General features: G+C 42.1%; 1 protein-coding gene across 1 annotated transcript in view; it reads right to left on the bottom strand.

Annotated features, from left to right (window-relative positions):
- The window catches only part of LOC118360754 (arf-GAP with coiled-coil, ANK repeat and PH domain-containing protein 3-like), a 100,424-nt gene that overhangs the window by 10,982 nt on the left and 72,386 nt on the right, over positions 1 to 17,056 (bottom strand). The window contains exon 10 of the mRNA XM_052485062.1: positions 15,303 to 15,314. Coding sequence (XP_052341022.1) covers positions 15,303 to 15,314 — 12 coding nt within the window. The remainder of the gene's footprint in view (positions 1 to 15,302; positions 15,315 to 17,056) is intronic.

The following is a 17,056-nucleotide window of genomic DNA, read 5'->3' on the forward strand; positions in this document are numbered from 1 at the left end:
TTGTCTGGACGTAGTGCTCGCGCCTCATGAAGATGGATTACTGGGCTGAACACGCTAACAACAAGTGGCTATTTGGACATAAATGATGGACTTTATGGAACAAATCAGTAATTTATTGTTGAACTGGGATTCCTGGGAGTGCATTCTAATGAAGATCATCAAAGGTAAGTGAACATTTATAATGTTATTTCTAACTTCTGTTGACTCCAACATGGCGGATATTTCTTTGGCTGGATTGGGCTCTGAGCGCCGTACTCAGATTATGTTTTTTCCGTGACGATTTTTTGAAATCTGACACAGCGGTTGCATTAAGGAGAAGTTTATCTTTAATTCTGTGAATAACACTTGTATATTTTATTCATGTTTATTATGAGTATTTCTGCAAAATCACCAGATGTTTTGGAGTCAAAACATTACTACACGTAACGCGCCAATGTAAACTGAGATTTTTGGATATAAATATGCACATTATTGAACAAAACATACATGTAGTGTGTAACATGATGTCCTATGAGTGTCATCTGATGAAGATCATCAAAGGTTAGTGATTACTTTGATCTATATTTCTGCTTTTTGTGACTCCTGTCTTTGGCTGGAAAAATGGCTGTGTGTGTTTTTGACTTGGCTCTGACCTAACATAATCATATGTTGTGCTTTCGCTGTAAAGCCTTTTCGAAATCGGACACGATGGGTAGATTACCAAGAAGTTTATCTTTCATTTGCTGTATTGGAATTGTTAATGTGTGAAAATTACATATTTCTAAAAAATATTTTTGAATTTCACGCACTGCCTTTTCAGCGTAATTTTCCGCTAGCGTAACGCCTTCCCTAGAAAGGTTATTGATAAGGTCAAGTATTCGGATGCTATAGACAGAAGTTGGCAGATTGGCTGTACCGACTTCAGACGAGTCCCAAGACGCTTTTAGGGGTCAGAGCAAAACAGAGTACATCCTTGTGTTCGTGAGAGTCTCTCTACTTAATATCCATTGGGGTCGGCTTGTGGTGTGATTATATTTCCCCATAGTATGTTGTACCGAAGTTGACTGGCTGAAAGAAAACGTTATGACGTTATGACTGTAACTACTGCTCCCTGAAGGAGGGAAACGAGGTACAAAACCTGTTTGGGCTTGTGCCGGCCGTTCCTGGGCTCGGTGAAGAGTGGTATTAAATGTATCACCTGTGGAAGGTGGTGCTTCCAGCAAGGTGAGGATTTCATTGGCCTTGTCAGGCGTGATTGTAGATCCTTTTCCCTCCTTCAGGGAACGGTAGTTATAGTCATAATGTTACGTTTCCTTGATCCGGCCTTTGGCATTCTAGTTGTCAATTTGTTGAGGTAATCTGAAGAGATTTCATCCCGTGCTTCCTGAAATACCTCCCACAAGTTGGATTGGCTTGATGGGCACTTCTTACGTACCATACGGTCAAGCTGCTCCCACAACAGCTCAATAGGGTTGCGATCCGGTGACTGTACTGGCCACTCCATTATAGACAGAATACCAGCTGACTACTTCTTCCCTAAATAATTATTGCATAGTTTGGAACTGTGCTTTGGGTCAATGTACTGTTGTAGGATGATATTGGCTCCAATTAAACTGCGTCCACAGGGTATCACATGGCGTTGCAAAATGGAGTGATAGCCTTCCTTCTTCAAGATCCCTTCTACCATGTACAAATCTCCCACTTTACCACCACCAAAGCACCCCCAGACTCTCTTGTTTTGCACGCTTTGTACAAAATAATAAAATAAAGTACGACAGGATATTTCTTAACGTAGCTCTTTATTAGCTAGCTATAACTGGCATGTTCACGTGTCTCATACCATGATCAACTGACCATGACCTCACCACCTGGATGGTCTTAACCAATCATAGTATGATGCAGCGGTAAAATGCATCCAATTACAATTCAGTATGTTTACACATATGAATATTACATCCCCTTCTTTTAAAACAAACTAAAAATGTATTACATATTCTAAGCGTTTCTTTTGAATACACGCTCTGTAGTTTGAACTCAAGGTAAGTAACCATTTATACTGCAAACTGCACCAACTGAATCAACATAGACTCTGAAACAATGATTCAGCATACTGTTACTTTTAGAACAAAGGATTCTCACCAACTCAGTTTTCACTGTAGCAATGGCACCTTAACGTTTCAAACAAATACAATACTAAAGCATTTCAAGTCAACTTTTCAATAACACGTTTGCAGTCAGGAACTCTTTTAGGGCAGCGATCCGCCTACACCCTTTGACATTTCACAGGTCTAGGACAGCTCTGGGCTTGACCTCTCTTCCTGACCTTGTGTGATATGATGCTGAGCATGCTTCTGTGTCAGTCAACAGTTCTTATGGTGTTGCAGGTAAGTATGGTGTATGTTGTGCTGTGTGTGTGTGTTTGTTTAGTCCATCACGTTGTCTTTCAAGGGAACAGTCTCATCAGTGTGTTGTTCTTTTGTGTTCAGTAGGTGATGACGATTGCGGTGGTACACCGCTCCTTCTGTGATGGGGACGTGATATGAACGTTCAGTGTCAGCTGGCTGGATGATGACTGCCCGCAGTGGTATCCTGCTGGCATTAACTACTTCTTGCAGTAGCACTGCCCCTAGTCCATACTTCGACACATCCACTTGGAGTCTGAGTTCTTGGTTGGGGTCGTAGTAGGCAAGGATTGGTCCTGGTTCTCTCGTGATCAAGTCTTTCACTCTCTGGGAAGAAATGTCATGTTGCTTGTCCCAGAGAAACTCAGTGGACTGCTTTAGCAGCAGATGCAGGGATGCATTAGCATTGAAGAGGCTGGGTGCGAACTTGACTAAGTAGTTGACCATGCCAAGCACTGTTTCCAACTCTGCACAGTTATTTGGTGGCTCCATGTATTTTATGGCTGAGATCTTCTGTGGATCTGGCTTGATTCCAGTCGCTGTGAGAAGATGTCCGAATTAGCTGACCTCTGTAGCGCCGACTGTGCTCTTCTCGGGGTTGAGCCGGTCTCCTCTCTCGCGGGACATTTGCAGCATCGCGAAGAGGTTTCTGTCGTGTTCCTCTTTGGTTCGACCATAGACAAGGATGACATCCACAATTGCCACAACTCCGTCGAGGCCTTCATACACTTCGTTGATCTTTCGCTGAAACTCGTCTTGGGCTGAGATAATCCCAAAAGGCAGGCGACGGAAACTGTAGCGTTCAAACGGAGTGTTGAAAGTTGTGAGCTTAGATGAGCTTGACAGCCCAGTAGTCTGATCTGGCGTCCATGACAGTGAAGTAGCGTGCTCCTGCTAGCTTGTGTGTGATGCCATCTAGCGTCGGTAAAGGGTAATGGGGGGTGTTTGATACTCTGAGCTTGCCTGTGCGTGCTTTCTCCACCACCACTAACGTGTTTATCCAACCTGTCACTTCTGTAACCTTGGTGACTATGTCAGATTGCTCCATGCTCAACAACTCTTTCTTTAGACGGGTGCAGAAAGCAACAGGACTCTTTCTCGGTGAGTAGACCACAGGGGTTGCGTCTGGGTCAAGGAGAATGGTACATTCTCCTGGGAATAGTCCTATTCCTGTAAAAACATCAGCAAACTCCTCCATTACATTTTCTTTCTCTCCTGGTGCTGTCACTGATAAAACTAGGTGGATGAGGTCCATACCTTGCAATGCAGGTGCTCGAGTGTCAACAATGTAAAATTCCAACACCATTTCACTTTCCTTGTATTTGCATTTGAAAGTGCATGTGCCTTTTACTGTGAGCTGTTCACCACCATAACCAGTCAATCAAATCAAATCAAACTTTATTGGGCTGTAGCTCACGCTCAGATGTCAAGCTGCAGTACTGATTCAGAGGAATAATGTTTACTTGAGCACCAGTGTCTAGTTTGAACTTTAGCTCTGTGCCTTGTGTTCCTATCTGAATGTCAGCAAAGGCGTGCTCTGTCTCTGATATGTGATTTTTCTGTGTCACTGAATCAATAAACAGTTCCTCAGCATTTGACTCTGACTGACATTTCATCTTCAATCACTGCGTGTACTGTTTCTCCACGGTAAGATCTGCACACTTTTGCAAAGTGATTCCATTTTCCACATTTTATAAGGACAAAAGGCGAGACCCATATGTAGACACAGGAGGCAGATGGTTGAGCTCCGATATTTATTTTAGCAAAAGGGGTAGGCAAAAGGCAGGTCGGGTACAGGTGATAGTTCATAAACCAGGTCAGAGTCCAAATGGTACAAGATGATAGGCAGGCTCGTGGTCAGGGGCAGGCAGAGTGGTCAGTCAGGTGGGCTCAGAGTCAGGACAGGCAAGGGTCAAAACCAGGAGGGCGAGAAAAGGGAGTTAAAGCAGGAGCTGAGACACACAAACGCTGATTGACTTGACAAACAAGACGAACTGGCACAGAAAGACAGGAAACCCAGAGATACAGTCCCGCAAAACCTTCCAATTTATTATATTGAAATGGTTCTAAAGTATTGTTTGAATTTATATATTGTAAGGTTTCTGGTTTGCTCAGATAAATGATTACATGTCTTTATTGCTCTAAATCTATTTAGCCATTTTTCTTTTCGGTCTGGATAGATGGTGGACTATATTCCTAGTATTTACTCAATGTTTGTCTCTTATCAACGGAATACTGTTGTGAATATAGTTTGGCCGTTTTAAATCGTATACATTGTGAAATAAAATTAGCATGTTTTTTTTTATTATCTTGTTGATTGATGACCAACCAAGAGCATTGTGCATGACTACAACAGAACCACATATCCACCTTAAAACAATCCTTGCTGCTTTGTTCTGTTCAATCTGCAGCCTCCTAACTTCACATGCTGATGCATTTCCCCAGACCACAGAACAGTAGTTCACCTGACTCTCAATTAATGATTGGGTTGTTTGACCACAGAACAGTAGTCCACCTGACTCCCAATTAACTGAGGGCCCTCGGAGTGTGGTGTCAGGAAAATAACCTCACACTCAACGTCAACAAAACTAAGGAGATGATTGTGGACTTCAGGAAACAGCAGAGGGAACACCCCCCCTATCCACATCGATGGAACAGTAGTGGAGAGGGTAGCAAGTTTTAAGTTCCTCGGCATACACATCACAGACAAACTGAATTGGTCCACTCACACTGACAGCGTCGTGAAGAAGGCGCAGCAGCGTCTCTTCAACCTCAGGAGGCTGAAGAAATTTGGCTTGTCACCAAAAGCACTCACAAACTTCTACAGATGCACAATCGAGAGCATCCTGGCGGGCTGTATCACCGCCTGGTACGGCAACTGCTCCGCCCTCAACCGTAAGGCTCTCCAGAGGGTAGTAAGGTCTGCACAACGCATCACCGGGGGCAAACTACCTGCCCTCCAGGACACCTACACCACCCGATGTTACAGGAAGGCCATAAAGATCATCAAGGACATCAACCACCCGAACCACTGCCTGTTCACCCCGCTATCATCCAGAAGGCGAGGTCAGTACAGGTGCATCAAAGCTGGGACCGAGAGACTGAAAAACAGTTTCTATCTCAAGGCCATCAGACTGTTAAACAGACACCACTAACATTGAGTGGCTGCTGCCAACACACTGTCATTGACACTGACCCAACTCCAGCCACTTTAATAATGGGAATTGATGGGAAATGATGTAAATATATCACTAGCCACTTTAAACAATGCTACCTTATATAATGTTACTTACCCTACATTATTCATCTCATATGCATACGTATATACTGTACTCTACATCATCGACTGCATCCTTATGTAATACATGTATCACTAGCCACTTTAACTATGCCACTTTGTTTACTTTGTCTACATACTCATCTCATATGTATATACTGTACTCGATACCATCTACTGTATGCTGCTCTGTACCATCACTCATTCATATATCCTTATGTACATATTCTTCATCCCCTTACACTGTGTATAAGACAGTAGTTTTGGAATTGTTAGTTAGATTACTTGTTGGTTATCACTGCATTGTCGGAACTAGAAGCACAAGCATTTCGCTACACTCGCATTAACATCTGCTAACCATGTGTATGTGACAAATAAAAGTTGATTTGATTTGATTTGAGTGATGGAAACAGGAAAGTGTTGAGAAAAAAAGACATGCCCATGATCCAAAGCATACCACCTCATCCATGAAACATGGTGGAGGGGGTGCTATGGCTTGGGCCTGTATGGCCGCCAGGGGAACAGGCTCACTTGTCTTCATCGATGATGTGACTCCAGACAGAAGTAGAATAATGAATTCTGAAGTCTACAGAAATATTTTATCTACTCAGATAAAACCAAATGCCTCCAAACTCATTGGACAGCACTTCATCATGCAACAAGACAATGACCCAAAACATACTGCAAGAGCAACGAAGGGGTATTGATGGCCAAAAAGTGGAAAATCCTTGACTGGCTGAGTCAATCACCGGATCTGAATCCAATTGAACATTCATTTTACATGCTGAAGAGGAGACTGAAGGCAATAAGTCCCTGAAACAAGCAGGAACTGAAGATGGCTGCAGTAAAGGCCTGGCAGAGCATCACCAGGGAAGATACCCAGCGTCTGGTGATGTCGATGCATCGCAGACTTCAAGCAGTCATTGCATGCAAAGGATATGCGATCAAATATTAACAATGATTACTTTATTCTACATTATGTTAAACTGTCCAATGTTTTTTGATGCCCGAAAATAGGGGGGACTATGTACAAAAGCTTCTATAATTTCTAAACGGTTAATCCGATATGAAAATACCCTCAAATTAAAGCTGACAGTCTGCACTTCACCCGAATTATCATTGTATCCTTTCAAACTCAAAGTGCTAGATTATAGAACCAAAATAACAAAAGAATGGTCACAGTCCAATGATTTATGGTGCTCACTGTATGTGTTTCTCATATGGTCATACATTTGGCAGGAGGTTAAGAAGTGCAGCTCAGTTTCCACCTCATTTTGTGGGCAGTGAGCACATAGCCTGTCTTCTCTTGAGAGCAAGTCTGCCTACGGCGGCTTCTCTCAATAGCAAGGCTATGCTCACTGAGTCTGTACATATTCAAAGCTTTTCTTATATTTGGGTCAGTCACAGTGGTCAGGTATTCTGCCACTGTGTACTCTCTGTTTAGGGCCAAATAGCATTCTAGTTTACTCTGTTTTTTGTTCATTCTTTCCAATGTGTCAAGTAATTATCTTTTTGTTTTCTCATGATTTGGTTGGGTCTAATTGTGTTGCTGTCCTGGGGCTCTGTGGGGTCTGTTTGTGAACAGAGCCCCAGGACCAGCTTGCTTTGGGGACTCTTCTCCAGGTTCATATCTCTGTAGGTGATGGCTTTGTTATGAAAGGTTTGGGAATCGCTTCCTTTTAGGTGGTTGTAGAATTTAGCGTCTCTTTTCTAGATTTTGATCATTAGCGGGTATCGGACGAATTCTGCTCTGCATGCATTATTTCGTGTTTTACGTTGTCCACAGAGGATATTTTTGCAGAATTCTGCATGCAGAGTCTCAGTTTGGTGTTTGTCCCATTTTGTGAATACTTGGTTGCTGAGTGGACCCCAGACCTCACAAGCATAAAGGGCAATGGGTTCTATAACTGATTCAAGTATTTTTTGCCAGATCCTAATTGGTATGTCGAATGGTATGTTCCTTTTGATGGCATAGAATGCCCTTCTTGTCTTGTCACTCAGATCGTTCACAGCTTTGTGAAAGTTACCTGTGGCACTGATGTTTAGGCCAAGGTATGTATCGTTTTTTGTGTGCTCTAGGGCAACGGTGTCTAGATGGAATATGTATTTGTGGTCCTGGCGACTGGACCTTTTTTGGAACACCATTATTTTGGTCTTACTGAGATTTACTGTCACAGGTCTGGAATAATCTGTGCAGAAGATGTAGGTGCTGCTAGATCCTTGGTTGGTGACAGAAGCACCAGATCATCAGCAAACAGTAGACATTTGACTTCAGATTCTAGTAGGGTGAGGGGATGGTTTGATTGGGGAAGGTTTGATTCCATCGTTGATACCACTTAGCCAACATGGCTTTAGTTTGTTTGTTTTGTTGATTGGGTTTGTTGTCCTTAACAGTGCTTGAATCCTCAGAAACCAGCGACATGTTTCTTTGAGCTCGTAAATATCTCTTGTCAATGAATCGTTCAAGCTCTTCAATGGATTCTGAATCATCCAGCGTGTTTGCAGGCAGGGTAAAACAAAAAGAACGAAACAATGGATGTATCTTTCCAGACTTGTACAGTCCATCGGTAGATACACCCAATAAAAATAAAAAAATTCAACGATTGTGTACTCACTTATGCCTGTAATATTGAAATATTTCCTGTAAACAATTAACCGAGGGAGGGAAAAGCGTGGTTCCTGTTAAAAACGCTGGGTAAAACCTGAATTGAGCCTGCATGCTGAATGAGAAAATCATTCTAGAGATAATGTAAAGGCATGTCTCGCAACACAGACAAAAGTGTACTCCAACAAAGCTATGATGCCTTTAGCTTGATAACTATTTTGGTGTATATTTTGTACGGCCCATTAACCACATTACATCACAGTGGTGAAGCTTCATTTGCCAAGACACCATTGTCTCATTAGTGAATATAGACTTGATGAAAGAGTTCTCAAAGAATTCATATGGTGCTCCTTTAAGGGAGGAATGTTAAGAAAGAATCTATGTATTAGATTAGAATCATATCATTAGATGTCCTGAGACTTTGTCCGGGACATTCACCCATGGACTGGGGTGTATTCATTACGTCTTGCAACAGAAACCAACAGCGCAAGCAAACAGGAACCAAAAGGAACGAAACGAATAGAAACTATTGTTTTCGTTGCAAAATGTTTTGCAACAGAATCTGTGTAATGAATTCACCCCTGGTGTATAGGTATAGAACATTGATTTAGCTTCAATTCTTTTTCATGACAAACACACAAACAGCCTATTGAAGAGACTGGAACACAATGTTCCCATCGTGGTCAAGCTCTATTCGAATAATAAGTTATCTAATTAAAAGCAATAAACAGTGAAGGATTGACTGGAGGATTGTACTGCCTTTCTTTTCGGATGATTTAAAATAGCTCCAACATTGACCTAGATAAAGGAATGCCAGTGACAGTGCACTCAGTCAGATCCCATCAGACCCACTGTGATCAGCTGAGTTTCATAATGGTATCAGCAGCACTGAGCACTGCAGCAGCCATCAACTACTATTCACATACTTCAATAATACAATGTTTTCTCCTCCCTAGAGCTCTCTTTTTGACATGCACAAATATGCATTGAACAATTTGCTGTTACAGTCTGATCTGACAATTTGCTGTTACAGTCTGATCTGACAATTTGCTGTTACAGTCTGATCTGACAATTTGCTGTTACAGTCTGATCTGATAATTTGTTGCCATTCACCATAAACTACTGCATTTCCAATATAAGCTGTTCAATACTCAATACTCAAGACCATGGTGCTTGCCTACGGAGCTGTGAGGGGAACGGCACCTCAGTACCTCCAGGCTCTGATCAGGCCCTACACCCAAACAAGGGCACTGCGTTCATCCACCTCTGGCCTGCTCGCCTCCCTACCACTGAGGAAGTACAGTTCCCGCCCAGCCCAGTCAAAACTGTTCGCTGCTCTGGCTCCCCAATGGTGGAACACACTCCCTCACGACGCCAGGACAGCGGAGTCAATCACCACCTTCCGGAGACACCTGAAACCCCACCTCTTTAAGGAATACCTAGGATAGGATAAAGTAATCCTTCTCACCCCCCCCCCCCTTAAAAGATTTAGATGCACTATTGTAAAGTGGCTGTTCCACTGGATGTCATAAGGTGAATGCACCAATTTGTAAGTCGCTCTGGATAAGAGCGTCTGCTAAATGACTTAAATGTAAATGTACTCCATCAAGTCATGACACAAATTAAAAACAATCATATTTTATGACACTAAACTATCCCTATTAAAAGTATGTCTTCTCCTCACTACACAAAAGGTCAACTCTCCAAAAAGCAAAGTAACACAAACAAACTCAAGACTTAACAAAGTGAAACAATTATTAGTAAAGTAGACTACAAAATAAAACTCAACCCACCAGAGTGCGGTCCAACCTTCCAAATATCTTCATTTTCAAACCTTTTAAATAATCCAAGAGCATTGGACATGTATAGGCAAACACAAATAAAACTGAAAAAATATCTAATCTAATCAAATGCTCATTGAATAGGCATCTCTGTAGAGTTACAAGTGTCAGTTAAGTCCTCTCTGATCTCTGAACGCTGAAAAATGCTCGGACCGCCAGAGTCCTGCATCGTGCCTAATTCCCCTACGCAGGCATGTGGATAAATACGCGTAGCCAACTGCTTGCTGCTGTGTGAGGCTTTGGATTAGAGCTTATTATCATACAGCTGCCAATTTATTTGCGGCACGTCGAATTTAGACTGAAGTCGCTCTTCACCCAGAGACTGGCAGAGTGTTAAAGTAACACCAGAATCCACGTTGCGCTGTTTGGACACTTTTACAACTCGTCAAACCTCGGACCCAGTGCACGTTCTGCAGAAGGGGAAAACCAATTGGCAAACAGTTCAGTTAATCAAGCAATCACCACTGTGAAGCCATGAGCCTATTTGCCATGTAGCCATGTAGAGTAAACAACCTGAATGCAAGCCACTATAGAACAGCTGTCAGCAGCAGCACATTTACCATTTAGCCTGGCCTACACAATTATGCACGTATACATTTCCAGTTGCCATTAATAATACAAATCCTTACCATAAACATGTAGATGCCCATTGAGTAAGCTCACACATGTTATGAAGAAGGGAAGCAAATATTTTCTGCTCTATGATATTAGGTTACTCATACTGTTACAAGGCCCTTCATTACTAATGATCTGGCATTATAGAGAAGAAATGACTAGCAGTAAATCATATTTTCTTCCCAACGCAGTCAGCTAGCCAACCATGTTCAAAACAAACAGACACCAAATAGCATACAACACATTTACTTTAAACTACTTTAACTAACTTATTTACTGTTAGAGCTTTGTTTTGTCCCCTAACTTGGGCACCCTAAACTTAGCCTATATGAGCAGATTCTCATCAGGATGCTGGCCAGCAGCAGGGAAGTTTAGCTAGAGGAGGACTGGGAGCTGTGGAATGTGAAAGGACATCACAGCAGCAGCCTGTGAGATAGTCAAACACAGACTCATATATTCATGGCTCTGATCAGACCCATTTCAGAAATTATTCGTGGGATCAGATAACTCCAAATGAATCTTAATATTTACAGGTGCAATCCCATTTGTGTTTTATTTGATAAGTAAATTATTGAAATTAGAGTATATTTAATTCCATCAATTGTACAATTAGAAAGTATGTTGCAATCCATGCTGGTGAAAACTGTGAATTCCAGAAGCCATGTTCCTCAGAGGGAAGAGGCCATGTTCCTCAGAGGGAAGAGGCCATGTTCCTCAGAGGGAAGAGGCCATGTTCCTCAGAGGGAAGAGGCCATGGGCCACTGAGGGAAGAGGCCATGGGCCACTGAGGGAAGAGGCCATGGGCCACTGAGGGAAGAGGCCATGGGCCACTGAGGGAAGAGGCCATGGGCCACTGAGGGAAGAGGCCATGGGCCACTGAGGGAAGAGGCCATGGGCCACTGAGGGAAGAGGCCATAGGCCACTGAGGGAAGAGGCCATAGGCCATCGAGGGAAGAGGCCATAGGCCACTGAGGGAAGAGGCCATGGGCCACTGAGGGAAGAGGCCATAGGCCATTGAGTGAAGAGGCCATAGGCCACTGAGGGAAGAGGCCATGGGCCACTGAGGGAAGAGGCCATAGGCCATTGAGTGAAGAGGCCATAGGCCACTGAGGGAAGAGGCCATGGGCCACTGAGTACAGAGCTGTGAGGGGTTAACGATGAGGTTTTGCTCTGATTCTTAGAAGTTGTAGAACAATTCTAGAACATATTTATTTCACTTTGAGAGGGAACACGTCATCGTAGCAGTTTTCAATATCAAAGCCCTGGGTCAGAGCCATGCTACATGGGTCTCAGACACTCTGCAGGCTTTCATCTGGACAGACAGCAAGGCCCATTATTGACGTATCCTGCCATTACCCCTCCCTTGGATATTGGATAGAGACAGACTGCTTGACTGAAATGTTGAGTGTGCAAGATATTAAAATCATCATTCTCATCATGAGCACTATCTCAGTATCCCTTAGTTAGGAATCTGTTATGTTCCCTTTTCACAAAAACAATATTCCTATCTCTCTGAAATGTCAACGGAGCACTGAGCGTATACCAAGCTTTTTATTTTCAAAATCTTTCAAACTTAATTCAGCTCGTGTCATGCTAATGTAGGTTTTTGCGCCCCGCGGAAACAACTTTTAGGACGACGACCACAAAATGTACAATACTCAATCATTGTTAGGAGAAACCTGCACCGTTATGTCAACAGAGCTCGGTGGTTATTATCAGATGTATTAGGTTATGAAATGTGACTTTTTGGATATAATGTTAATGATATGTTAGAGAAAGACCCCACTGAATGATTCAGAACATGAACAATCATATGTGTCTTGGTACAATGTATTTTATAATATAAGGAAGTGAAATTCCCTCACCAAAGCGCATTTTCACCCACTGTGGGTGGACACCCGAGACTACACTAAACTAGACTAAACAGACTCGGAAGGAAAGTTCTGATTCATCACCCACCTGGTGAATGGAGACATGGCTGCCCCTCACTCTCTGCCAAATGGACCCTGGCCAGGACAGTTGGTGGCACTGATTATCCAGTCTGTCTGCAGTGACATACTACACCCCTATTGTCTGCAACCAGCCAGGATCTTCTAGTCCCATTATGCCTGAGGTGTCATCTGCCATTAATTAGCCTTACCAGCCTTAGCCCCACCCACAACGCAACAGCCTGCCTGTCCTAATCCTGAACCCACCTGGTTCATTTAGCTCTCTCTACTCTGTTGCCATGGGAAACAGTTATCATGGAACCGAGCCCATCTGAGTTATCAGACACACCAGAACACGGGAGAAAAATAACTCCCACATTCTCATTCCCCTAACCACCCATTATAAATCACAGTCCTGCAAAAAGCTGCTAATGCGTGTGATAGCTTAAAATATTTATTACATTTTATATCTGAAATCTGAATATTCAAGTGCTGAAAATTAATTAGGGCAAAATGTTATTTTGTATTTAGCCTAATTCAATAACAAGCTGATGCTAGAGGAACAGTAGCCTAGAATGCTGTGATTGTACTAGAGGTCGACCGATTATGATTTTTCAACACCTATGCCGATTATTGGAGGACCATAAAAGCAGATACCGATTAATCGTCCCGATTTTTGATTTATTTATTTGTAATAATGACAATTACAACAATACTGAATGAACACTTATTTTAACTTAATATAATACATCAATAAAATCAATTTAGCCTCAAGTAAATAATGAAACATGTTCAATTTGGTTTAAATAATGCAAAAACAAAGTGTTGGAGAAGAAAGTAAAAGTGCAATATATTCCATGTAAAATATGTGCCATGTAAGAAAGCTAACGTTTCAGTTCCTTGCTCAGAACATGAGAACATATGAAAGCTGGTGGTTCCTTTTAACATGTGTCTTCAATATTCCCAGGTAAGAAGTTTTAGGTTGTAGTTATTATAGGAATTATAGGACTATTTCACTCTATACCATTTGTATTTCATTAACCTTTGACTATTGGATGTTCTTATAGGCACTTTAGTATTGCCAGTGTAACAGTATAGCTTCCGTCCCTCTCCTCGCTCCTCCCTGGGCTCGAACCAGCAGCACATCGACAATTAGTGCGCGCTAACTAGCTAGCCATTTCACTTTGGTTACACGAGCCTCATCTCGGGAGTTGATAGGCTTGAAGTCATAAACAGCGCAATGCTTGATGCACAATGAAGAGCTGCTGGCAAAACGCATGAAAGTGCTGTTTGAATGAATGTTTACGCGCCTGCTTCTGCCTACCACCGCTCAGTCAGATTATATGCAACGCAGGACACACTAGATAATATCTAGTAATATCATCAACCATGTGTAGTTAACTAGTGATTATGATTGATTGTTTCTTATAAGATAAGTTTAATGCTAGCTAGCAACTTACCTTGGCTTACTGCATTCGTATAACAGGCAGCCTCCTTGTGGAGTGCAACGAGAAAGAGGCAGGTCGTTATTGCGTTGGACTAGTTAAGGTTGCAAGATTGGATCCCCGGAGCTGACAAGGTGAAAATCTGTCGTTCTGCCCCTGAACAAGGCAGTTAACCCACTGTTCCTAGGCCGTCATTGAAAATAAGAATGTGTTCTTAACTGACTTGCCTAGTTAAATATAGATTAAATAAAGGTGTAAAAAAAAAAAAAACATCGCAAATCGGCACCCAAAATACAGATTTCCGATTGTTATGAAAACTTGAAATCAGCCCTAATTAATCGGCCATTCCGATTAATCGGTCGACCTCTAGATTGTACGGTAGTGGTGTAGAGCCACAGTGATGCATGGTGATTACAAACTACATAGGCAAAATTGGCCAGGACAGAGTTCCTCCATTAAAACCAGTGTTAAAAATGAATAAAACCTCTCAGGGGCTTGACATGTACATGCTTTCTCTGCTCTGTGTACCAGAGAGGTCATAACGGTGTAAATGTCACACAGTGGCAGCACTTTATTCTCCTCTTCGCTTGTACTATGTCATTGTCTCATGTATGTTTACACAAGAGTTAATTCTCATGTTCAAATGTGACAAGAACAAACAAACCCCTGAGATATTTCACACTTTCAGAGCGGAGTATGACTTTAGCAAGGGAACACAGAAAATGTAGCCCGTTGTTGTAAGACCTCTAATGATTTATCTTTTTTTTAGCTGAGATATAAGATGATGCTTGAAGTGGTGTGATAAGAAAACACATTTCCCAATACTAGATTGAGAACCAATATCCGGTCCATCAATAAGATTATTTGCCTCAGGGAATCTACAAAACACACAGAGAACCATTCAGCAGAAAACTTCTGAACAAAAGAGACCAGAACCAGAGCGACCCAGTTCAGAACAAACTAAATGCTATACTATCTGATGCTATGCCTATAGCAGTCATACAAAGCTCTGTGGTTCTTATTGCTTTATATACACTACTCAGTGTGCTGTAGTAGGTGTCTGCAGCCCCACACACTAGAGCTTAAGATAACTTCAAAGAGGTTGGCTAATGTGCTTCAATGGCACATCTGAGCTGTTCTGTGCTGTACGTCTGCATGTGTCTCTCACAAGAAGCAGACAACAGACATGTGAAGTATAACATGTACTCACCTGCATGAGGGTCTGGGAAGGCAGATTGCAGCATTGTTGGAGAAACAGAGAGAGAGAGAGAGAGAGAGAGAGAGAGGAGGCAGCATTATAACATGCAAGAGGGCATTGCAGACCAATGGGGGGGTGAAGATACAATGAAGCATGGAGATTATTGTATCTCAGATGATAATCCTACAACATCTCATCATCTGACTCTGGAAGCCAGCAACCACATTCCATCCACAGTTTTTATGCAAGTAAAGTCATACTGTATTAAAATAAATCACGACAGCTGTCATGGAAACAGGAAGTTTCAGTAGAATTTATAAATGGCGACAGATCATTTGTTTGTTCGACATGGTGGGATCTTTTGGTGTCGGTAATATGAATTATGTGGAAATGTATTATTGATATAATAACCATGATATGAAAGTAAACTTGGAGTCACACGATGACATGGTGTGTGGTCCTCCCACTACAACTCAGGAAACCATGCAGATTAAATTAGGCTACAGATTAAATCAATTATGATCATTCCAATAAATGTTGAGGGTCTTGTTCTGGTGACATGATGATCGATGCTTGACTGCCATTTGACAACTAAAAATATTCTCAATCTTATCCATAATCTCAACATGTAGACTATCCACACAGCCTACTCTGCAAACTGTTGGCTGGAACGCATGTACCAAAACCAGAGTTGGCACATTTGCTATTTAACACAACAGTTATAGGTAGAGTTGAAAAAGGCGATGGGCACAAATTGAACATTTGATTTATATTCGGTACATGAAAACGTAAGTGAAAAAGTACATTTTGTGTCCACTACCTGTTTGGTGGAAACATACCACTGTTTTTTAGAATATTCACATGAAAATCTAGATGTAAACCTAGCTACTATCTCTGATATTTGAGCTCTTCTTTAAAATGACCAGCCCTATAAAAGCATAGCCTACATTTTACCTGTGATCAGATGCTGATATAATTTTCACAGGCAACAAACTAACACAAACTACCACTTGCCAGTGGAATGTGTTAGTTTGATGCTTGTGTTTAGAAGCGCTGGTCTTCAGGGTATAAACAGATCAATAACTGCTGGGCTCACACCCATTCTGCACTCTCCTGTTGGTCTGTCTGCAGACTATGGGCAGTGGCCTGGTGTGAGTGGGGTTTCCAGGGCTGCTTGCCTGGTGGTCTGCAGGCAGATGGACAGATGGCTACTGATCCTTCCTGAGGTATATTAGTATTGCTCCTGGGGCTCTGGACCCTGAGACTGGACCATATAGTGTCTCATTCATATGGAGATCATGAGGAACTCAGGAAGTCCCAGTCAATAGGCCAGGGATTATACATTCACAACCAGGACAGGACTGGTCCCAGATCTGTTTGGGCTGTCTTCCCTACGGTCATTGTTGTAGGAGTTGGCAGGACAGCACAAACAGACATGGACAAACAGAACAGACTTCCTGAGTGTTGAGGAACTATTACCTTCTTGTTTGTTTCCCACATTTGACATGTCATGAAATGGAAAGTTCTTAATAAGAGTTCAACAAAAATTACACTCTTGAAATCTATTTTATTTAGATTTTTCCTCAAATGTAGCTGTCTGTCTGTTTGCTGTCAGTTTCACAGCAAACAGACAGGTACATTTGCCAGTAAATATAGCATTGCACAGGGGACCTGCAACTGAGACCAAAATGATCTGTGAAAACACTAAAATAACATCAGAGACTATGACAGAGAGAACACACATTTCAATTGTCAGCATTTTACTG

This window comes from Oncorhynchus keta, chromosome 28 (genome assembly GCF_023373465.1).
Source record: "Oncorhynchus keta strain PuntledgeMale-10-30-2019 chromosome 28, Oket_V2, whole genome shotgun sequence".
NCBI lineage: Eukaryota > Metazoa > Chordata > Actinopteri > Salmoniformes > Salmonidae > Oncorhynchus > Oncorhynchus keta.